Genomic DNA, 25,977 nt, shown 5'->3' with positions numbered 1-25,977 from the left:
TGAACTCCACCAATGATGGAACTGAACCAAATATGGCACACAGAACTCCCATGACGAACAGAAAATATATATCAATGATTGGTTCGGGGGAGGAGCGCCAAAATACTGTTTGCTTACCGTTGAAAATTACCTAGGGCCGCCTCTGACTGTACACTTAAAAAATTGAAAGGGCCATTTACTATATCAGCATTGCATCTTCTATGAAGTGTAATAGGAACTTAGACTGTACTCAGTGGTTTAATGGTATTTTTATTTATTATTTTATTTATTTGATGCATTTATTAACCGCCATTCTCAGCCCTTTAGGGCGACTCATGGCGGTGTACACACATATAAAAGACAATTTACAAAGAGGCAATTACAACAACATATAAACTACATAACAATTACAAAAACTACACTAAAAATCCGCTTCGTCTCATAGTGGAATCATAACCAATCTCGTATTCCTTGTTCCATTCCAGTCATCTTTACCACATTGTTATAGCACTTAATTAAATGCCTTCTCGAACAGCCATGTCTTGAGGCTTTTTCGGAAGGACATGAGGGAGGGCGCCTGTCTGATGTCTGCAGGGAGAGTGTTCCACAGCCGGGGGGCCACCACCGAGAAGGCCCTCTCCCTCGTCCCCGCCAAACGTGCCTGTGAGGCAGGCGGGATCGAGAGAAGGGCCTCCCCGGACGATCTCAAGGTCCTCGTGGGCTCGTAGGCCAAGATGCGGTCCGAAAGGTATTTTGGGCCGGAACCGTTTAGGGCTTTGTAGGCCAAAACCAGCACCTTAAATTGGGTCCGGTAGCAAATCGGCAGCCAATGGAGCTGGGACAACAAGGGCGTTGTATGCTCCCTGCCACCCGCTCCAGTTAGTAACATGGCTGCCGCGCGCTGAACCAGCTGAAGCTTCCGGGCCGTCTTCAAGGGCAGCCCCACGTAGAGAGCGTTGCAGTAGTCAAGGCGGGATGTGACCAGAGCGTGTACCACCGTGGCCAAGTCAGACTTCCCGAGATACGGGCGCAGCTGGCGCACGAGCCTGAGCTGTGCAAATGCTCCCCTGGTCACCGCTGAAACCTGGGGATTAAAACTGATAATTATTACAGTTATAAAAAGTTGTGATTTCCATAATATATATCAAAGACAAAATATATAGTAAAATGAAGACAAAAAAGTTTGATCATTTGTACTGTACAAAGTAAAAAAAACTTGGGTAACCAACAAGTATCTCCAAGGTCACATAAGAAATCCTTTGCAAATTTGGACTTGAATTTTTAAACCACGTATATGGAACATTAGCTAGGGCCATATTTCTTAATTACAAGGTCTCATATTAAAATGTTATAAAAGCAGAATGCAATTTCTTTACCTTTCAAATTGATAAATGGTTTCTCACTAGTGCACAATAAAACAGTTCCTATAATAACATGTGGTGTTTCAACCAGTATTTCAGAAAGTCACTACTTTCTGAAATACCACTTTTTTCCTTATTAATTGAATGTAGATTTTATTTTCTATTGGCACTGATAGCCTATGGGTGTTTTTAAAGGTCTGATATTGGGCAAAAAAAGAGTCAAGCCTTCAATGTAGAGGATACATTTTATTGATTGTACAGTTAGTAGAACAAATTGAGTTTCCAGACCTTAATTCTCTGGGAGAAGCAGAAGAAAACGAAAGAACAAAATCACTAGTTTTATTCAGGTGATGCTTTCCTCTTTATTACCAGGCAAAAATATGATTTTGATTGGAGTTGTGTATAAATTTGCCTCTGAACTAAAGACATTTAAAAGTTTCATTACTATTTGGATCCATGTTTACCAAGTTCTTAAAGACACAGTCAAATAACTTTTATATTATTTTTTACTGGAGCATAATTTTATCAACACATCACTTACTTGATTGGTATCGTTTATCCATTTAGAAGTAATAAAACATAGTGGCAGTTCACCACAACTTTGCAGATTGCTCATACAGAAAGTAAACTCAAAGTAAATTGTACTAATTCTACTTTTTCTTATAAAAGAAAGATGGATGAAACATTTTAAGAAAAATAGAAATCTTCATTAGTTCTTCTCTAAAATACAATATGATTGTCCCATAATTCTGCATGATCTAACTAATATTAAACACTCATTTATTTCAGTGAGACATCCTACCTATTAACTCTGTTGCAGGATAGCACTGTGGATGCCATTCAGCCTGTTCTGGGCTTTTCAGAATAATTCACCACCTCAAATATAGTGCAGCATGCCACCTCAAGAGTCAGTTGTCTGAGTCATTAACTTCTCTGCATGGAGTAGAGAAGGAGTCTGCCTCATCCTTTACCTTCACAGCAAAGTCATTCATTCAATTCATTCATTCAATGTGATGTGGCGAACAATGTGATGTGGCGGCAAAAAAAGCCAATGGGATTTTGGCCTGCATCAATAGGAGCATAGTGTCTAGATCTAGGGAAGTAATGCTACCCCTCTATTCTGTTTTGGTTAGAACACACCTGGAATATTGTGTCCAATTCTGGGCACCACAATTCAAGAGAGATATTGACAAGCTGGAATGTGTCCAGAGGAGAGCGACTAAAATGATAAAAGGTCTGGAGAACAAGTCCTATGAGGAGCGGCTTAAGGAGCTGGGCATGTTTAGCCTGAAGAAGAGAAGGCTGAGAGGGGATATGATAGCCATGTATAAATATGTGAGAGGAAGCCACAGGGAGGAGGGAGCAAGCTTGTTTTCTGCTTCCCTGGAGACTAGGACGCGGAACAATGGCTTCAAACTACAAGAGAGGAGATTCCATCTGAACATGAGGAAGAACTTCCTGACTGTGAGAGCTGTTCAGCAGTGGAACTCCCTGCCCCGGAGTGTGGTGGAGGCTCCTTCTTTGAAAGCTTTTAAACAGAGGCTGGATGGCCATCGGTCAGGGGTGATTTGAATGCAATATTCCTGCTTCTTGGCAGGGGGTTGGACTGGATGGCCCATGAGGTCTCCTCCAACTCTTTGATTCTATGATTCTATGATTCAGTTTGAACCCTCCTTTCTCCTAAGGTGATTTCCAAGTTTAAAGCCTTAGCTAAAACCTTGTTTCACAAAGTTAGAGAGCAGTTATTTATTTATTTATTTATTATGTCAGGCAACCAAGCAGTTGTATTACATTTTTGACAGAACAGACAAACAAACATACAAAAGACACAGAGTTTGCAAGCTTGGTAGTAGATTAAATGTCCTTTGACCAGTATTTGACCACTTGGAGTCCTTCTGGTGTTGCCGCAAGAAGATCCTCCATTGTGCATGTGGCAGGGTTCAGGTTGCATTGCAGCAGGTGGTCTGTGGTTTGCTCTTCTCCACGCTCGCATGTCGTGGATTCCACTTTGTAGCCCCATTTCTTGAGGTTGGCTCTGCATCTCGTGGTGCCAGAGCGCAGTCTGTTCAGCGCCTTCCAAGTCGCCCAGTCTTCTGTGTGCCCAGGGGGGAGTCTCCCATTGAGTGTCAGCCACTGATTGAGGTTCTGGGTTTGAACCTGCCACTTTTGGACTCCCACTTGCTGGGGTGTTCCAGCGAGTGTGTCTGTAGATCTTAGAAAACTATTTCTTGATTTAAGTCATTGACGTGCTGGCTGATGCCCAAACAAGGGATGAGCTGGAGATGTCTCTGCCTCGGTCCTTTCACTATTAGCTGCCACTTCCTGGTGGATGTCAGGTGGTGCAATACCGGCTAGATAGTGTAATTTCTCCAGTGGTGTAGGGTGCAGACACCCCGTGATAATGCGGCATGTCTCATTAAGAGCCACATCCACTGTTTTAGTGTGGTGAGATGTGTTCCACACTGGGCATGCATACTCAGGAGCGGAGTAGAATAGCGCAAGGGCGGATGTCTTCACTGTGTCTGGTTGTGATCCCCAGGTTGTGCCAGTAAGCTTTCGTATGATATTGTTTCTAGCACCCACTTTTTGCTTGATGTTCAGGCAGTGCAGAGAGCAGTTAAATAGCACTTGTCTTGAACTAATCCTGGTGTGCAAATTCTGAAATGAGGCAAAATGAGTGCTGGATATACAATTTCAATTCATTAACGACAGTTATCAGATTGTCTCATTATTTATTTCGCATTTGGATTATTCAATTGTGCTCTAAGACAGCCATCTTCCAGTTGTTCCACTTGCTATGTGAAATCTATGTTGATAAAGACAATATATGTTCAGTGTTAATAAGTATAATTGTTAAATAGAAATTTACCCTAACACAGAACTCTACCTTTCACTAAATATTGATGAGGTCACGCGGGGCAGTTCGCCAGTCCCCATGGCAAATTGGTGGGGCAGTGGGGCAATCCTCAGTGACACTTTACCATTACATATTTATTTATTTATTTATTTATTTAGAACTTTTATATACCGGTCTTCTCACCTCCAACGAGGGACTCAGGTCGGTTTACAACAAGGGAGTTCATACACAATGGTTTAAAAACATCACATCAATAATACACTAATATAAACACATTAAAGTACTATCATATAATTATATAAAGCCAAGTCGTCAGCATAAAAATCACTATTCATCCCCATCCATCCATGGTCAAAAGTAATTGCCTCACTCATCAAATGCCAGATTCCAAAGCCAGGTTTTCACCAACTTTTTAAAGGTCAGGAGGGAAGGGGCAGTTCTAATCTCCAATGGGAGAGAGTTCCAGAGCCGAGGGGCCACCACCGAGAAGGCCCTGTCCCTCGTCCCCACCAGACGCGATTGTGAGGATGGTGGGACCGAGAGCAGGGCCCCTCCAGAAGATCTTAACAACCTTGATGGTTCATAGGGGAGAATCCATTCGGACAGGTAAACTGGGCCAGAGTCATTTAGGGATTTATAGGTCAACACCAACACTTTGAATTGTGCTCGGAAGCTAATTGGCAGCCAGTGGAGCTGGCGCAACAGAGGAGTAGTATGCTCCCTGTACCCCACTCCTGTTAGTAATCTGGCTGCCGCTCGTTCGACTCATTGCAGCTTCTGGGCAGTCTTCAGAGGCAACCCCACGTAGAGAGCGTTGCAGTAGTCTATACGGGATGTAGCCAGAGCGTGGACCACCGTGGCCAAGTCAGACTTCCCAAGGTATGGGCGTGTCACCGAATAGCTTCCCCCTGTGCTGGCCCCATTGTTCCCAATGGAACGTAGAAAGTCTCAAGTGTTCTGATCACCATGTGGTAGGACACTTGCACCCTAGTTGATCGACGGCGCCCCACCGGAATTGAGGATGTGTCATGTCATGGGTGGTGTGGCGCATCCTAGAACACTTGAAAAAACACATATGATGAAGTCTTTACACCATCTATCGAAATTTTACGTATTGACAGAGTACAGCTCTGTTTTCTTACATCTCTGTCTAAAAATCTCACCCTCATTTGGCAATAACATGTTTAAAATGAGTTACAATTGGTTGTATTGCCATTCTTTAGGCTTTATGCACGGTATCTTTGATGCTATTTTAACTGCCATGGCTCCATCCTCTGGAATTCTGGGATTTGTAGGGTTTTTAAAAAAGATACTTGGAATTTTCTACCAGAGAGCTTTAATGTATTATAATTCACCAAAATATAGATCCCAGGAACATGTAGTGCAGTACCATGTCAATTAAACTGATATCAAACAGATATAACTATGCTATGTGGATGCACTAAAATGTGTTCTACATGAGACTTCTCAGAACTGTTAACAAGAATATAGTCACTGCTTAGGTGACAGGAATCAACTAAAGACAACTTATTCAGACAAAATGTTGGCTGCTTTCTGTCCCATTTCTGGGCACACATCAGAGTCTTCCTTGTTATCTCTAAACACATAAATAATTTGGCAACCGTCTATCTGAAAGACTACCTTCTATTGCATTAGCCTGCTCATCAGTTGTGTATTTTATGGCTCTTACTAGGGCTTTGAGAATTGATCCACTGATTTTATTGATTCCAGGGCTATGTCATTTTTTATTTTATATGTCATCTCATTGTACTGTTTTTATTGCATAACAGTCTTTGCAGGCTGCACTGGAGGGCAATACATATATTGCATGGCAGCAGATATATTATAAAACTAAAATAAATAAATGCTTGTTGGTTGTATTATTCACCATAGTGAATGCTGTTGGTTCCTCACTGTGTGTGCTAGTTGATCTGTCCATGGTTGAAGTTGAGTATCGAAGCTTTACTTCCAATACACTAGCTTTATTTACCTGTGACATAAATGGAAATATAGCACATTATTTATAATTTTCTATTTTCAGAGCTTGGAAAAGTTGCTTTGAAACACAGGTCCCAGAATTCTCTAACTAACATGGCCAATGCAATGGAGTTGGATACAGACCATGATAATTCTGGTTGGAGTATTCTGAGGCATGTAGTCCTAAAAGTACTCTACATATATACATGCAGGTCCCATTAACACTGGTTATAAACCATTTTCTGAATCCAGGTTATCTGCTTTGAAATGTATTTAACAGTAGGGTATCAATCAATCAATTTATTAATGCTCTGACCAATGGTCGTATGCATTTATACCGACAGAAACAACATCAAACAAGTATCTATACAAAACCCTGTAAAATCCAACAGTTAAAAGCAGGATGCAAGCAGGATAAAACAGAGTGTAAAATACACATCATGAGGTACAGTGACACAAGTCAACATGCGCTGGAAACCGCACATTCACCTGTGTTGTTGTTGTTGTTCATTCGTTCAGTCGTCTCCGACTCTTCGTGACCTCATGGACCAGCCCACGCCAGAGCTCCCTGTCGGTCGTCACCACCCCTAGCTCCTTCAAGGTCAGTCCAGTCACTTCAAGGATGCCATCCATCCATCTTGTCCTTGGTCGGCCCCTCTTCCTTTTACCTTCCACTTTCCCCAGCGTAATTGTCTTCTCTAGGCTTTGCTGTCTCCTCATGATGTGGCCAAAGTACTTCAGCTTTGTCTCTAGTATCCTTCCCTCCAATGAGCAGTCGGGCTTTATTTTCTGGAGGATGGACTCGTTGGATCTTCTCACAGTCCAAGGCACTCTCAGAACTTTCCTCCAACACCACAGTTCAAAAGCATCTATCTTCCCTAAGGTCCAGCTCTCACATCCGTAGGTTACTACAGGGAATACCATGGCTTTGACTAGGCAGATCTTTGTTGCCAGAGTGATGTCTCTACTCTTTACTATTTTATCGAGACTGGACATTGCTCTCCTCCCAAGAAGTAAGCGTCTTCTGATTTCCTGGCCACATTCACCTGTAAGAAGCCAGTATAAAAGATCAGTCATGTTAAAAGCTTAAGTAACAACATCTAACAAGCATCTATACAAAACTAACAGCAGTGTAGACTCATATAATCAAGTGCAATGTAGATAATTTGGATTCATGGCAGTGTAGTTCCAGCCATTGTATGTCCTACCTCTTTGGCTACATCCAGCTTTGGTTACATTAATTACACTATGTAACAAAAATTGAAAAAAATATGTTCCTGGTTTGAAAGTGTTATTTCCTGTTTGATTGTGCTGTACTTACTTTGAAAGTAGTTGTTATACTCCAGAAACCTCATTTTTGTGGCTGCCATAAAATATGTTGAATTCGCTGAGACAGACATTCATTGAAAAAGTATTTTTATTTATTTATTTACATTATTTATATCCCGCCCATATCAGCCCACAGGCGACTCAGGGCGGTCATAGCAAAATGTGCTGTAAGATGTTCCACAAAACAAAGTTTTTGCAGTTTAATAAACTTTTCCCATGTTTTTATGACATAACCTATTAGGAAATGACATTTATAACCCAGGAATAAAAATCATATTACATAGTGTTCTCTATATAAATAAAAATGTAATGTTCGTTTGTGCTATTCACAGAACTCAAAAACCACTGGACGAATTGGCAGCAAATTTGGACACAAGACATCTAACAACCCAATGTATGTCCTTCACTAAAAAAAATGATTTTGTCATTTGGGAGTTGTAGTTGCTGGGATTTATATTTCACCTACAATCAAAGAGCATCCTGAACTCCACCAACGATGGAATTGAACCAAACTTGGCACACAGTTCTCCCATGACCAACAGAAAATATTGGAAGTGTTTGGTGGGCAGTGTCCTTTGGTTTTGGAGTTGTAGTTCACCTACATCCAGAGAGCACTGTGGACTCAAACAATGATGGGTCTGGACCAAACTCTACACGAATACTCAATATGCCCAAACGTGAACACTGGTAGAGTTTGGGGAAAATAGAATCTTGGCATTTGGGAGTTGTAGTTGCTGGGATTTATAGTTCACCTACAATCACAGAGCATTCTGAACCCCACCAATAATAGAATTGGGCCAAACCTCCACACAGAGCCCCCAGAACCACCAGAGTGGGCCACAGCAACACATGGCAGGGGACAGCTAGTTAATCATAAAAATATGTATTCTTTAATTATCACAAATACTTCATCTTCAACCCTTGTTTTCATAAAGAAAGTCCATCTTCGCATGCTCAGACAAATTCAGTACAAAATCATTTCAATTTTTTTGTGTATACACTATTTTCCCAACAGGAGAGTTAGCATAAAGTAACGTTGCTCTGCTCAACTAAGGCTTATTGCACCCATGCAACCTCTGTGTCTCTCACTCCCTATTAGAAATGAAAATAGTGAGATAAAAGAAGTTTTGCCAAAGAAACAGCAGCTCACAGTGGGAACTCCTGCCTTGTTTTCAGTGTGTTACCTCTAACTTTTTTGCCATTGCTAACTATATGAGGGTCATGTTCTTCTCTCAGTTCTGTGGATAAAAATTTGGCTCTCATTCAGTATTACAAGGAAAGGATTTGAACTGTTCTACGAGCAAGAAATGTCTTTTGTTTCCAACGTCTGCCTTTATTGAGCTCTCACAAGCATAATTGAGGTTGTACAAGCTACTGTCTGTCAAGGTTCCTGAGACCAAAATCCATGTAGACATAACAATGTTTACATGCACATCATTTCTTTCTTTCTTGTTTTGAGAAGAGAGCAACCTGTTTATATTACATTTTTATGCATGAGACTTTAAAATGTGAAGGGAACCTATGGCCAAAAATCAAAGTGAAAATGTACTTGTGGGGATGTAGAAATGAACATTCAGATGCTATGACCACATAGACAATGATTGTGGAAAAAAATATTGTAGTCAAAATACAAATGATTCCCTGTCCTTCCAGTACCATACAAGGTGTTGGGTTTTTTAAAATATATATATATCTCCCTTTATGCTCATATCCACGTGATTTCCACAGATATCCTACTATGAAGGGAAGATCTTAATAAAGGAAGCACAACCCATATCTTTTATTGTGTTATTCCCCTCTCATCGTGGCTCTAGAATAGTATACTATTACTGAAGCTATTTCCGAAGGAGAGAAAAGGAAAGTAGGAAGACTCACACATTTGGTATTAAAAAAAAAAGTAGGTACATATCAGTAAAACATCAATTTCATCAGCAAATGCTGGGATTTTAAATGGCTTTGCTGTGTTACTATCTATAATACATATGGTGCCAAGGGGTCTTATTCTGTATACATTCAAGTGTTTTTTCCCAAAAAAATCCCACAGTGACTTTATTGTGATTCCTGCATGTTTTCTCTCACCTGAAAGAAATCAGAACCAGCCCTGAAAGAAGCTTAGTCCTTTATTATTTTTACCACAAAAATGCTTGTTTTATATAGCACAGAAGATTGCCTAAAGGGTCTATAAATATTTGGTAGTATTCTGGCTAACAGCTAAAAGTAGGAAAGACTTGGGGAAAATGCATCTGTCTAGCAACAAAGTCTTATGGAAGGGCATGATTCTGTGTACAGCAAGGCAATAATGTGAGATTTAATGAAAAACTTACAGATTTTGTGGTTGTTAGCAGATTTGCTGCAGAAAAGGGAGGCTATACAGTTTTTAATTTCAGCTCCCTTTGCACATGTCCACCTGTGGCAAAATACATCGATCATTCCTCTTACTCCTTTTTTTTTCATCCTACTGATAACTATGCTGCTCTGGTATCCAAAGATGCAGAGCTCCAATCAGGAGCCTTTATCACCAGGACCACTGGTCAGAATGACATATAGACAACTCCAATTGATATTTTCACCTACTCATCCTTACATATCGATAGTATTCCCTGCCTCAGAATTTCTGACACAACATACATAACCTAATAATATACCATGCCTATAGCCATCTTTCTGGTCAACTTGTCATTGAGGAAAGTTACTGGACCTACCCACTTTGCTATCACACAACTTCGCTACCAGCTTTTTATTTCCCAAGTTCATGGTCCACTGACAATAGTAGTAATAATAATAATTATTATAATAATTATAATAATTATTTATTTATTTATTTATTTACTTTGCTTATATATCGCAGTATCTCAAGCCCGAAGGCGACTCACAGCGGTTCACAAACAATAAAAACAGTAGAAACAGCAGTGGTTCCATGCAACATATAACAATTGACTTAACACATTATCCATAAATTACCAATAAGCAATTACAATGCACAATTATTATGAAAAACAACCGTACCCAATCTTCTCATCATCCAAGCGTAGTCCAGGTTCGTCGTCCATTGTTCCATTCCTATATTCCATTACCAGATTGCACTAAATTACTCAAACACCTGCACAAACATCCAGGTCTTCACCTTTTTGCGGAATACCATTAGAGATGGTGCTAGTCTAATGTCCGTAGGAAGGGCGTTCCACAGCCGAGGAGCCACCACCGAGAAGGCCCTATCTCTTGTCCCCGCCAGCCGAGCTTGAGAAACAGGCGGGATCGAGAGCAGGGTCTCCCCGGAAGATCTCAAAGTCCTGGTGGGTTCATAGGCAGAGATGCGGTCAGATAGGTAGCTTGGGCCAGAACCGTTTAGGGCTTTAAAGGCCAACGCCAGCACTTTGAATTCAGCCCGGTAGCAGATCGGTAGCCAGTGGAGTTGGCGCAACAGGGGGGTTGTATGCTCCCTGCGCTCCGCTCCTGTTAAAATCATGGCTGCCGAGCGTTGGACTAGTTGGAGCTTCCGAGCTGTCTTCAAAGGCAACCCCACATAGAGAGCGTTGCAGTAGTCTAAACGGGATGTAACCAGAGCGTGGACTACCGTGGCCAAGTCAGACTTCCCAAGGTACGGGCGCAGCTGGCGCACAAGCTTTAGCTGTGCAAATGCTCCCCTGGTCACCGCCAAAACCTGGGGTTCCAGGCTCAGCGATGAGTCCAGGGTCACACCCAAGCTGCGAACCTGCGTCTTCAGGGGGAGTGCGGCCCCATCCAACACAGGCTGTAACCCTATGCCCTGTTCGGCCTTGCGACTGACCAGGAGGACCTCTGTCTTGTCTGGATTCAATTTCAATTTGTTCACCCTCATCCAGACCGTCACAGTGGCCAAGCACCGGTTCAGGACCTGGACAGCCTCCTTAGTAGCAGGTGGAAAGGAGTGACAGAGTTGGACATCATCCGCGTACAGATGACAACGTACCCCGAAACTCCGGATGATCTCCCCCAGCAGCTTCATGTAGATGTTAAACAACATGGGAGACAATATTGAGCCCTGAGGAACCCCACAAGACAATGGTTGTGAGGTTGAACAGGTGTCCCCCAACAACACCTTCTGAGATCGACCCTCCAGGAATGACCGGAGCCACTGCAAAACAGTACCTCCAAGACCCATCCCCGCGAGGCATCCCAGAAGGATACCGTGGTCGACGGTATCGAAGGCCGCTGAGAGGTCCAGCAGCACCAACAGGGACACACTCCCCCTGTCGAGCTCCCGGCGCAGATCATCCACTAAGGCGACCAAGGCTGTCTCGGTACCATGTCCCGGCCTAACGCCAGACTGTGCCGGGTCTAGATAATCCGTGTCTACCAAGAATACCTGGAGTTGTGAGGCCACCACACGTTCCAAGACTTTGCCCAAGAAGGGGAGATTGGAAACTGGCTAGTTGTCGAATTTAGTGGGGTCCAGTGATGGTTTATTCAACAGCGGTTTTATTATAGCTTGTTTTAAGCTCGCTGGAATCTTGCCTTCCTGAAGGGAAGCATTAACCATCACCTTAACCCACTCAGCCAATCCCCCTCTGGCCTCCTTTAGAAGCCAGGATGGGCAGGGGTCCAGGATGCATGTGGTTGGCCTCATTCCTCCAAGTATCTTGTCCACATCCTCGGGTTTCACCAATTGAAATGAATCCATCAAAACTGGACAAGCAGGTGCTCGTGTTACATCCTCAGAGACTGCCATTAACATGGTATCCAGACCAGAACGGATCAAAGTGACTTTGTCTGCAAAGAACTGAGCAAAAGCTTCACAGCGAGAAGTCGAATCGTCAGGGTTCCCACCTTGAGTGGTGGGATTTAAAAGGCCTCTGACAATTCGGAACAGCTCAGCCGAACGGTTCTTTGCAGACGCAATAGTGGCCGCAAAGAAGGCCTTCTTTGCGGCTTTTATTGCCGCGGCATATGCTCTTAAAAAGGACACGAACCGTGTTCGATTTGGCTCACTCGGATCCGAACTCCACACACTCTCTAGTTCCCTCTTCCTTCGCTTCATCGCTGCCAGCTCCTCGGTGAACCAGGGAGCTGGTTTAGCTCGGCTACTTGAGAGGGGACGTTCCGGAGCGATCGTGTCAATTGCCCTAGTCATCTCCCCATTCCAGAGAGTGACCAGGGCCTCGACAGGTATAACAACAACAACAACAACAACAACAACAACACTTTATTTGTACCCCACTACCATCTCCCCAAGGGACTCGGTGCGGCTTACATGTGGCCGAGCACAAATACAAAAATACAAACAGTAATGACAACAATACAAGCAATTAAAAATAAAACATGGACAATACAATAATGCAACATTAACAATAAGATTAAAAACTATGGGAAGGTCAAATGTAAAATTAAAATTGAAAGTAATGCTGGAACATGGGCAAAAACATGCTTGCTTATGTTATCAATCCATTGGCATGTTCTTGATGAAGCAGAACTGATAAAAATTAATCTGGGCTTTAAATAGCTATAGGATATAGAAGGCAAACTATTAGTGCTTTTCCACTAAGGTGTGTGAAATGACAGAAATCTGCTCTGTTTTTGTTCTGTTTTCATTTCAAATTTCAGATCCTATCACCCCTCCCTCCCCCATTCTGTTTTGGGAAGATTCAGAAACTGAACTATAGATCTCGAATTCTAAATCTGAATGGCCACCCTCCTAATCTCCCAGAATCACCCCCAAACAAAACCGGGGGAGGGGGGAAGCACCCGAAAACAGAACAGATTTATTTATTTGTTTGTTTGTTTGTTTGTTTGTTTACAGCATTTATATACCACTTTTCTCACCCCTAGGGGGACTCAAAGCGGTTTTCTATCATTTCATACACTCATATTTTCTATATCTTCTGTCTGGTAGGCTAGTGTAATGTAAGAAATGTGGAGTTGTTGCAGACCATGGGCTGCTCCATACAAGACCCAACAGATAGGTAGAACAGCCCAGGTTAGACAATAACACATGGAAGAATAAGGAGAAATCTCTAGGATACAATATTCTGTCAAGTAAATTATTCACAGGACTACGAAAGTAAATAGAATTGCATATATGGTATGGTTTTCAAAAAGAGAGCTCCAGATCAAATTCTTATAGTAGTAGATTGGGCTAAAAAGTTTGAAAACTATAAATGTCTGTATGTGGAAGGGGTGTATGATAAAATCTTTTGGTTCACCAATCTTCCTTCCTGAGAAGAGTCCCCTTCTAGTTTTTTAATTACAGTATTCTTACCCGATCGAAATGTTTCAGTTTGCATATTGGGCGAATGGTGGCCCATGATGAAAGAATTGGGATCTTTTCTTTAAAGTCCATGATCTGAAAGCAACAGCCTCCGATGCTCTTGAAGAAGATGCTAGCTTCTTGCCATGACTGCCCTCATGTATCTATCAGACTTCCAATTTTCAATGCATGTATTTTACTGAATGAAGATGAACATGGGGAAATATGGACAAAAATGAGAAAATAAAGTGTCCTGCACATTTTAGTATTTAGAGGATGGGTGATAACAGTTGAGCAAAAATTATATTAAGGACAAAACATTATGAATTCTGAAGACCCAGTGTGCTGTTCTCTGCAGTTTAAAAAAAGCTTTAACAAAATTCCACCTCAAATTACCTTGTTGTTAAGAGCTGAAATTGAACCAGCCTCAACCTTCTCTAGCATTTGCGCATCTCTAATAGATCCCTGACAGAGATGTATCTATATCAGGACTTAAAGTTCATGTTGGCAGTAGGTGGCTTGCTGGCTCTGAATCATGTGAAGGTCTGTAGGAAGCGGGAAAAGGTCCTCTATGGAAACAATTCTATGTAGTTACCTTGCAGTAGTAATCCTTGAGTGTTTTTTTTTTTTTAGATCTAATGCCAGTATAGCATAATCATAGGTATGCTGACAGTACTTGGTCCACTTCACACCACTGCAAAAAGGGGGAAATTGCAGGTGGCAATTTAGAATCATAGAGTTGGAACACATGGTCAAAACATTCAGTCTGGATCTACACTGCCATATAATCCAATTTCAGAATGCAGATTAACTACTTTGAACTGGATTAAATGGGTCTACCCTACCATATAATCCATTTAAAAGCAGTTAATCTGCATTCAGAAACTAGATTATATGGGGCCCAGTAGATGGGTCCCACAGTTTGCACCAACTCTATTTGCCCAAACAAAGAAGAAACTTTTCCTTTACAAACAATACGTATTTTGTGAGATTTTCTTTATTAGTAATAATAATCCCCCTCCAGTTTTGCATTAGTTTTGCATTAGATAGTGCTGAGCAATAACTGCCGGTAGTTTTTCACAAATATATCTCTTTTGGGGATATTTTTCAAGAGTCTATGAAAATGTTTATTACTATAGCCCTCACTTATTCTTCTTTTCTTTACTATATCGTGAAAGCAGCCTCAAGGTGTGACACAGATCTTGATGTGCCACAGTTACATTACAAGTATTATTCTGATATTGTGAACAACTTTCTTGACCAACATTGTGAAAGTCAGCCTATATGTGTAATGGTTTTGCCTAATCGTTGTGTTCTGGTCTGATCTATAAGGTTGTGCTTTTCGAGCAGCACAACTAAAATCAGGGTCTGAAGAAACTATGAAATTTCAGAACCAGTCCAACAAAGACCATTTGGTTTTTAATCCTATGTCAGGATTCCATCATGACTCTACCAATGACATGCTATGATATTTAAAGAATACAGACATGACTTATGTTATGATGATTTTTATTTATTTTATTTATTGTGTCATCAGCAACCATACCATTATATAACATTTCTAACAGAACAAAACAAACAAACAGAGAAAATAAGCACAAATTTTGCAAACTTGGTAGTTGACTAAATGTCCTTTGACCAGTATCTGGTCACTTGGAGTGCCTCTGGTGTTGCCGCAAGAAGGTCCTCCATTGTGCATGTAGCAGGGCTCAGGTTGCATTGAAGCAGGTGGTCTGTGGTTTGCTCTTCTCCACACTCGCATGTCGTTGATTCAACTTTGTAGCCCCATTTCTTAAGATTGGCTCTGCATCTCGTGGTGCCAGAGCACAGTCTGTTCAGCACCTTCCAAGTCACCCAGTCTTCTGTGTGCCCAGGAGGGAGTCTCTCATCTGGTATCACCCACCGATTAAGGTCCTGGGTTTGAGCCTGCCACTTTTGGACTCTCGCTTGCTGAGGTGTTCCAGCGAGTGTCTCTGTAGATCTAAGAAAACTATTTCTTGATTTAAGTCGTTGATGTGCTGGTTGATACCCAAACAAGGGATGAGCTGGAGATGTCGCTGCCTTGGTCCTTTCACTATTGGCTGCTACTTCCCAACGGATGTCAGGTGGTGCAATACTGGCTAAGCAGTGTAATTTCTCCAGTGGTGTAGTGTGCAGACACCCTGTGATAATGCGGTATGTCTCATTAAGAGCCACACCCACTGTTTTAGTGTGGTGAAATGTGTTCCACACTGGGCATGCGTACTCAGCAGCAGAGTAGCATAGCGCAAGGGCAGATGTCTTCACTGTGTCTGGTTGTGATCCCCAGGTTGTGCCAGTCAACTTTCGTATGATATAGTTTCTAGCGCCCACTTTTTGCTTAATGTTCAGGCAGTGCTTCTTGTAGGTCAGAGCATGGTCCAGAGTGACTCCCAGGTATCTGGGTGTGCTGCAATGCTCCAGTGGGATTCCTTCCTCCAGTGGGATTCCTTATGATGATATACATATATGATTTATATGATGATAATATTGCTGTGACTTAACCCTTTGCTAGTAATGAGATAGGCAGGCATAGAATCTAGATTATTAGAGAAACCTGACGTGCATATATACTAAAAAGTGTAAAGAAAAATTAACACGACTGTTAAGATTTTCTAAACATGGGCAAAAATGGTGGAAAATCCCAGCCCTATACGAAGTGTGTGTCTTCTTCCTGACGACGTGAAACTGCATGGGCCATTCTTTAACTTTTCTCCTTATATTTTACCTTAACAACACATGCTGTCAATTCAAATGGACATGTCCAAACATTTTTGAAGAAAAAAACATTGTACTAATGTTGTTTTGCTGCTTAAAGGCTTTCTTTGTTGAGGTTCATTTCCTCAGTCGGTTATGAAATGGAAGGGTTGAGATTAGGTTCCCAATTTGATCACACTAGCTTTAAAAATGGCTCAAGACCACCCATAATCTATGAAATATAATGAGTGTAACTACGATGTATGTTGAAGGATATGTTGTTCGTATCACCTCAGGTGGTGTCAATTCATATTGAATCAAGTCAAGTTGCATCAGCTATACCCCTATCAGTACTTATTCCTGAGAGCCGTAGATTTAAGTAGATTTAGACAGCAAATATCTCAGCTACTACAAATGCATATAATGAGCAGATATCTGTGAAAGCCAGCTATTTTTAGAGTCTCCAGAAATGCAAACTTTTGATATTGAGCTATACATATTATTCTCGTGTTATACTACTAAAATGAAGTACAAATGTAAGTTTCCTAGCTCTAATAGGTCATAGTATTAAATAACATGTCAATTGGTCATTATAATGCTTGACAGAGCCACACCTTTTCTTTCCCAAGCAACTGTGCATGCTATACTTTTTGTTTGCCATTTCATTATTCCTCTTTGCTCTTCATTTTACATCAAAAATACAACTAACAATTGAAACATAGATTCAGAGGAGTATCGAGTACAGGTTTCACTTCAGAATCCACATGAGAAATCATTACTTTGGATGCATGCCCTTGTAAACATTTCTCTCCGTGTGAGAATATCTAAGATATCAAGGAAATGACCAGGTAGCTGTTATCCTTTTATGCAAGCTTTATATCTGTAAAGATGTAAAACTTGTCCGTCTGGAATTCATCTCATTAGAGCTTCTTGGTACTCATTAGGGTTTCTTGATACTCGGTATTTGAAAAACGTATTTTTGATTTTTTAAAATATTTTCAAATACTTTTTCTCCAGAGCAGTTGAACTGTAAAGTCTTCTTGGAACTAGGTTCTGCGAATTATGGCAAAGCCAAATAAATTGGGGGCCCTTTCATGCTACACAATTATAGCAATATGACTCCACTTTAGCTGCCATTCCTATTAAATGTGTAGTTTGCCGAGGTATTGCAGTTCTTTCACTGAGAATTGTGGCAAAGCCAAATAAATTGGGGGCCCTTTCATGCTACATAATTATAGCAGTATGACTCCACTTTAGCTGCCATTCCTATGAAATGTGTAGTTTGCCGAGGTATTGCAGTTCTTTCATTGAGAATTCTAAGGATTTCATCCCATGCTTTAGAGCCCCATTTCCATGTGCTTCAGAAACTGAGCCCCACGGGAGCCCCACAGAGGCCATCACATAAAATAAGGGCACTTCTGGTGGGACTCCAAGGAGCTATGTTTCTGCAGTGCATGGAAAGGGAGTCTTAAAGCCAGGCCTGTAGCGAGGGGATGGTTTTAGGGGTTCAACCCCCCCCCCCCGAAATGTTTCAGATTTTTTAAAAAAACCTGGTTTACTCATGAATTTTAACTGGTTAACCAAATCCCCATGCTGCTAAGTCTATGAGATGCAAAAAATTAAGAGTCCCTCCAGAACTGTAAGCACTATCTCAAGCAAATATTGACAATTTATTCACACTGTCATTACTTGCAGCAATAGCCGATGTAGTGAAGCAACTAAGTTGGGGGTGTGTGTGTTGAATGCTCTCATTAAGGAGGCCAGACTTGGTGGAGGTGGTTGACAGGGGTGGAGCTGCAGGCTATTGAAGGATGCTCTGCCCCCTGCTGTGCTCTTTGCTTCAGCGTGAGCTAGGAGGCAGGTTTCAACCCCCCCTCCCCGAAATTTTCAACCCTCCCCGAAATTTTCAACCCCCCCCCCCCCCCGAAATTTTCAACCTCCCCCCCTCCCCCGCCGAAATTGTCAACCCTCCCCGAAATTTTTTTCTGGCTACGGCCCTGCTTAAAGCTGTCTTCAGGAGTCAGGTCTTACCCAATGCCAAATGGCAGAAAGCTAAGAAAGGTAGACCTTAACATGGAAAGGACATGGGATGGCTGGCCATCCCGGAAAACAGAAAAGGACGGAAAGGAACAGAGTATGACAATGTCCTCCACTTTTCCCTACTTTCCCGCTACTCATGGGATGAGGTCTTAAATCTCCCTCCCTAAGCAGTTCTTGCCATGGCAGTTAAAACTGAACCATGATATTATAATTGTGTATGTCGAAGGGTGTAGTTTGAGGACAAGATTGTATAGTTATTTGCCTCCCCTAAAACAATATAATGCAATCTATCCTGGACTCTTTCACATCAGAAACTATTTTCTTTTTAAAAAACCGTTTCCAAATCTGTGTTTTAATAACATGTGGAAAATATACTTTGGCTGTATTCCACTTTGGCCATGATCTACTTACAAGTGGAATAATTTCTGCTGATACCAGCAACACTTGTAAAGGGTTTAGAATCCCGCTGACTGATATGCCATTGTGAAACCCTCAAATGTTGTTTGAGATTTCAAGATTACCAGCATCTCAATCAAATTGATTTCATAAGGTCAATTAGCTGTGTGTTGCTATCTCTATCCTTACTGTTTGCTCTTTTCTTCCTATTTTCAGCTGGTTAGTAATCCTCTAGCAAGTCAAGCGGCGGCGGCGGCAGCAGCGGCAGCCGCCATGGGCTCAATAGCAAGCTCACAGGCCTTTGGCAATGCACTCTCCGGTCTTCAGGGGGTCACAGGTCAACTAGTCACTAATGCACAAGGACAGGTGAGTGGAAGACGAGGGGAAGTAGTGAATTCATGTGGCACACAGGTCTTGGAAAACAAGTGAATTATGTATGCATGACAGCCATTTCTAGCAGCCAATGTGTTTGTGTGTATGGCATGGAGACAGATAAATAGTGGTTCCTACCAAAATATAAGAAGGAGAATTGAGTATTGAGGTAGCATTAATGGTTATATTTGAGTTACCCTATATACTCAGGTATAAGTCTAGAAATTTTAGTTAAAAAAATCAACCTGAAAAACATGGGTTGGCTGTTTTTTACATGTTAAGCTAAGCTCTGTACTTTAAATCTTATTTTTAGAAGGAACCATCCTCTTCTTTGAATAGAGTGATGAAAGGCCAGCACATAGGCATCCCAGGATAATCTAAAAAAAAAGTACCAATTCCAGTGGTTCTCAACCTGGGGTCCCCAGATGTTTTTGGCCTACAACTCCCAGAAATCTCAGTCACTTCACCAGCTGTTAGGATTTCTGGGAGTTGAAGGCCAAAAACATCTGGGGACCCCAGGTTGAGAACCACTGCTCTATTCTCTCTGCCGTACTGCTGCTTCTGAGCTTTTTGAATGCCTGGGTGGGGAAATGGAAATGGCAAGCAGGGGAGACTTGCCCTTGAGGTAGCATTGGTGCTTTCCCCTCTTTGCATAACGTCTTTCAATTTATCCACAGCTCATAGCAAAATCCATAATTTTGACCCTAAAACTAATTTTTGGCTTATACATGAGGCCAAATTATACATATGATCTTATTTAAAGGAGACCCACTACAATTACTACGACTTAACATCCCATCTAACATACTTACAAATCAAATTGATTTTAGTAAATGAACACTATAGATAAATCTGGATTCAGTCCAATACTATTTTTAAAGGTTGTCTTGCATCTAACTGGACAGCACAATTCCAAAATGTTGAATAATTATGCTGTGCAATACCTATATCAGGGGTCCTCAAACTAAGGCCCAAGGGCCGGATAAGGTCCTCCAAGGTCATTTAGGTGGCCCACGCTCAGGGTCAACCTAAGTCTAACTGGACAACACAATTCGAAAATGTTGAATTATTATGCTCTGCAATGCCTATATCAGGGGTCCTCTAACTAAGGCCCAAGGGCCAGATAAGGCCCTCCAAGGTCATTTAGGCGGCCCTCACTCGGTGTCAACCTAAGTCTGAAATGACGTGAAAGGACACAACAACAACAACAACAACAATCCTATCTCATCAGCCAAAAGCAGGCCCACACTTCCCATTGAAATACTAATAAGTTTATATTTGTTAACGTTGTTCTTCATTTTAATTATTGTATTGTTTTAAAGTATTTTTTGCACTACAAATAAGATATGTGCAGTATGCATAAGAATTGATTCATGCTTTTTTCAAATTGTAATCTGGCCCTCCAACAGTTTGAGGGACTGTGATCTGGCCCTCTGTTTAAAAAGTTTGAGGACCTCTGGCCTATATTAATTTCTGACACATCATTGCTCTACATATCTCCCATATTACTAAGGAGAATACAACACAGTGTTAAATATTTAATATTTAGAATGTTTAACAATGGCAGAAATGTCTTGAAATGAGATCCCAGAATGTCTTTAGCCGTACTGAAAATCAGGGGCTAATCAGCATAATCAAAGCAAAGTTAAGCATATTTATTATTTCAGTGGGAGATAATTTGCTTCTACTAAGGTCTCCCACTGAAATAAATGGGAGTTAAGTAAAAATTACAACTGTGTGTATTTATAAATAAGTTGTCTGCCTCCAACTGAGTGAATTATACCTCTTCTCACAATAGCTGTCAAAAGTGCTTCACGTTAGTTGGATTCAGTCTGTGTTTTCATTTATATCCTGAGCAATTTCTAAATGGTAACACATGCGCTGGGACAATAGTAAAGTTACAAATTAAATATGCAAATTATACTGCTTATATTATAGACAGCAATTAAATTGTGTTCTTCAAAAGGGGATCTGTAAAGTGGGAATAAAAATGTTAATTTATTTGCATCAGCATGCCCAGTTTTCATTTAGTTGGAATTACTTTGTGAGGGAGCTGCCAGCTCTTTTCTTCATGCAAACCATGTACTTCTCAAAGTGCCTACAGATGTATTATATAGGCCTGTGTCATGCAAGGCCCATATGACTGTGCTGTTGTTGTTTTTACCACATACTTACCAAAAAATATCCTTAAGTACCAACTTTAACTAACTCACTTTCCCTAAATAATGAGCTCTGTCCAAGAGGATTGCAGTCAAAATCAAACCATTGAGAAACAAGGAGGCATCATCATGAGAAGAAGAAGCATTCGTATCTTAAAATCATAGTTTGAGTCTAGTGTTTGTAAATGTGTGCTTCCTCAGTTTTGAGAATATAATTGAAAAAATGCAGGAAAAGTGAATTATTCCTCCCTATGATTCAGTATCACCTAGCTGCTTAAATGGGATAAAAGTGATATTTATTTTATCTCTTCAATGCTTTTTAAATATTTAAAAGAAACCAGCCTCAAGCCTGATGTTTGCATTGATGTTTACTCTGTTTAATCATGATTAACATAAAACATGAACGAAGATGAATCTGACACACACAGTCCTCATATATAGGTCCCACAAGGAAAAAAATGCTGACCTTGTTATATTTACTGGGTGGGTACAGAATTGTTCCATCACTACCCCGAGGGTTGAACGATGGAGCTTGTCAAAGTGAGACCTTATCTAATGAATCATCTTATCGCAGGTGCACACCACACATATTAAAGGAGGATTGCACGACCAGTGTGCCCTCTACAATAACCTTTCAGTGTCTGCTTTAACCCTTGCTTCAATCCCTTTTCATCAAAGAATCATTTTATGCAGCCAGTTTTAAAAGGAGGCTCTCAAAAGCCTATTAGGTTTTCTGTTAGGGACATATTATTGGAATAGAGGAAAAGTTGGTTACAGTACCTATAACTCATAGTCAGATCAGCTCCATCTAGAAAGCTTGCTTGTTTATATCTGTACTTCAGAAATAGTGCAAACTCTCCTCTCGCAGGAGTCTGTAGGCACATGGGACATAAATTTAAGGCTTAGAGATATAAAACCATGACAGTTTGTCAGTCGAAGGGATTTCCCCCCCACCTTTTTCAAGCTCTCCCAGGAAGAGAAATAATGGCATGTGTTGGTAAACTAGTAAGCAATCATATCAGTCCTAGACTGGAATGAAAATGTATAAGAGACTTTCTAGTGGCACTGAATATTTCAAACACCATAACTGGGGGTCCCACAGGTTGTCGCAGTGGGTGGGATTCCACTTTCCCAACAATCCATGGAATAATCATGTTTCCAGGTACAATTCAGTGTAAAATGTATAGTAAGACCCTCCCATATCTACGGGTTAATGAAACCACAGATACAACAAAATGCCGTTAAATAATATGACTTCTGGTACTATAAAGTTGCACTGGAAAACCTAGAGATTCCTAGAGATACCCTCCTTAAGAATGTGTTAGGCCCTCCAATGCAACTCTGTGGTAACTTTTAGGGAAAGCATATCATAGAATCACCTGGAAAACTTAGCAAATTCCTAGAGAGACCATTCTCACCTCCTGGCTTACCTCTTGGGTAAGTAAAACAGCAGATATTCTGTTGTTACCCTGCTCACGATCCCACCTACATCACAAGCACGATTGGTGGTGACGAGGGATAGGGCTTTCTCTGTGGTGGCCCCTCAACTCTGGAACTCTCTCCACAAAGACATCAGGCAGGCTGTCTGTTGTTGCTGTTGCTTTTACTATTGTATTTGGGCTCAACCTCTTGTAAACCACACTGAGTCCTTCGGGAGATGGTAACGGGGTACAAATAAAGGTTTATTATTATTATTATTATTATTATTATTATTATTATTATTAGTTATCCGGGTGTCTTACTATACTCTTATGTATGAATGAAGGTTCAAAAAAGTACATGAGATGCCTGATATGCTGAGTCCTATTATGTTAGACTTTTGGGGATCTTACTGGTAGAAAAACAAGACTACCATTGTAGATAGAATTTTATCAAGTTTACTCATTTGAGAGAAAGGGAGACTCTTCTGTAGGTTTTTTTCTTGTTTTTCCTCCATTGACGTTGTCACTTGAGCCTCTAAATCAAGAAATCCCATTGAGTGTTCAATACAACTATTTTGTGTAGTTCCTTATTGCAGTCTCCTGTCCCTCATGATGCTGTCCCTATGGCCCTACTTTTTAAATGTTTAAAGATTAAGGATGTTGCTGGCCCACTCCAAGCATTGTAGTAAATCAAGAAATTGGTGGCATTAGAACTAGAATATCAAGTTAAATAGACCAAATACCCTGGGTTGCTTTAGATTTGAAATGCCACTTCTATTTACCACCAGATAATCAACACTGAACCCCTTGAGGTTTGGTTTTTTAAAAGTAAACTGGGCTCTGAATTGAAACAGTAATTAACATGACTGCAATAGAACTGAGAATTATCCTTATGCTTAGCATTTTGGTGGATACTCCAAGATATTGGATGCACTGAGTTGTATGTTGAAAATATATTCTATTAGACTTTCAGAATAGTTTTTACTCCACAAAATTCCACAATACATTTATACAAATGGGAGAGAGGATGATGAGATCCACTGCATGAGCACCAGAGTAATTGAAAGATCAACAGACCAACCAAAGTTATAGTCCCTGTCATCACAAGAAGCCAGACAGAAGCAGGAGAGTTGCAAGCAACATATTGAATTGATGGACCAAGGGAAAGAATAGTGGAAGCAAATGATACTTCTTCTAGTTGTATTTGCAGGCCACTGGATAAATGTCTAGTTAACAATCAGTAAGGATTAGAAGAATACTTGTTATTTGTTTGTTGGGAGTAAAATAAAAATGGGGGGGGGGTCTCAGCAATCATTTGGGAAGAAGCATGACATTTGCACACACACAAATGCTGAGATTTTCATATCCCAAAGTATTTCAGTAAATTGTTTTGCATATAAATATATGTAGGACTTTTGGGTTTTATGTACAAAAACAAATTTTAGTGCAAATGTGAAGAATTGGGGGAGGGACAAAATTTCAAAACAAACAAGAAGGCTGGATTTTTGGCACACAAAAAAGCCTGTTTCTGTAAATTGGAGTGGTTGTGCATAGTTCTCCTTTCTGTGCTAACCCCCACCTCAGAAATACCACTTCTGAAAAAGAAACTTCTTCTTTTTGAAAAAGAAATCCACAAGCATGTGGACAATTACAACAGAAAGGAAGAGACCATGAAAATGAACAAAATCTGGCTACCAGTATTAAAAAAACTCTAAAATTACAACAGCAAAACAGCAGAGAGGAAACAACCAGGCACATCTTAACACCTCTCAACAAAAGATTTTCCCAGGCTCAGCCAAGCCTTCAAATGCTAATGAAGGTGGTCAGTTGAAACATTCACACCTAGCTCCAGCAGAGAAGAGCTCTTTGCCCCACCCCAGCCATTCCACAGATATATAAACCCATTGTCCTAATTTCAACAGACCTCACTACCTCTGAGGATGCTTGCCATAGATGCAGGTGAAACATTAGGAGAAATGCCTCTAGAACATGGCTCTATAGCCCAAAAAAACCCACAAGAACCTAACTTCTTCTCTTCTATAATGAAACCATGTATATTTCTGGGGGAAAAAAATCTATTTTTAAAAAATTGTTCTTGTGTTAAAAAATAATTTCTTTAAAAAATAGAATAAAACATGAATTTTGAATGAGAAACACCTGTATTTTTGGAAGTAGTTTCCATGATCAGAAATGGTTTTGCACTCACACAAATTTATGCAAGGAACACTTTTTAGAAACTCATACAAATTCATGGACTCTACCAACCACTACAGCAGAAGACCAGAACTATATCTATTCCTTCCCCTGTTGTATAAGTTTTGCACAAACCTCACTATTTTGACGGTGATAAGGATCTTTTGCTCATCTAAGTTGCATGTGATGAAAATTCTTTAAAATATTACTGGAGCTATACATTAACTAAACTATACAGTATAATCCTATAATTCTTTACTGAATCCTCTTCAATAATCAAATTGATTTCAGTGATACAATGTGTATTTGATGAGAGGGCTACATGCTGGTTTTGTGAAATTTGCCCACTTTATTAGTTTAAAAAATAATGTTATTTATTAGCAAGACAAATGTCTTCAAGTTGGGCATGTTTAAAAAAGAATTCTCTTTTTGAATACTATCAGGATCAAAAGAAACAAAGAGTTGTTTTATGGATTTTAGGTCATATAATTTAATTTGCACTGTGGATTCATGGGGTGTAATATAGCTTATGAGCAATCCGAAGGATTTAATCGGCACTGAGTGTATGCCCTGCTTCATCGATGGAGAGATCTTCTCTATGTGGGAGAAAAGAGCCTTATGTCTGGCTTCACTAATTAGCAAATACTAACTGCCTTTGGAAAGGTTTAACCCGCAATTAGCTTGCCGACTAAGCAGGTACCGCGGCGTTGTTGATCCAGTTGGGTAATGGGAGCACTTTGGTTCTCATTATTCTGATGCGAGGGTATCCATTGGCTCTCTGAGCATCTTGATGGTAAACGGTGCTAATAAGGCCTGATGGTTCTCTCTTCCTAACAAGCCTCTCAGCGGCGAGAATGATTACAATGGAGATAGATTTGATGGGATGCACTCGCTTTTGTAGTGTCTCAGCTGCTGACACTCTGCGACATAATCAGGTCACAGAGCCGGTCACAGC

General features: G+C 40.7%; 1 protein-coding gene across 4 annotated transcripts in view; it reads left to right on the top strand.

The window, feature by feature from the left end:
- POU6F2 (POU class 6 homeobox 2) overlaps positions 1-25,977 on the top strand; it is a 443,696-nt gene that overhangs the window by 381,611 nt on the left and 36,108 nt on the right. For all 4 annotated transcript variants that reach the window (XM_060781601.2, XM_060781599.2, XM_060781600.2 and 1 more), the window contains exon 6: positions 19,094-19,243. In XM_060781601.2, coding sequence (XP_060637584.2) covers positions 19,094-19,243 — 150 coding nt within the window. The remainder of the gene's footprint in view (positions 1-19,093; positions 19,244-25,977) is intronic.

This window comes from Anolis sagrei, chromosome 6, assembly GCF_037176765.1.
Source record: "Anolis sagrei isolate rAnoSag1 chromosome 6, rAnoSag1.mat, whole genome shotgun sequence".
In the NCBI taxonomy this organism is placed as follows: domain Eukaryota; kingdom Metazoa; phylum Chordata; class Lepidosauria; order Squamata; family Dactyloidae; genus Anolis; species Anolis sagrei.
This window is presented reverse-complemented; position numbering and strand designations above follow the sequence as displayed.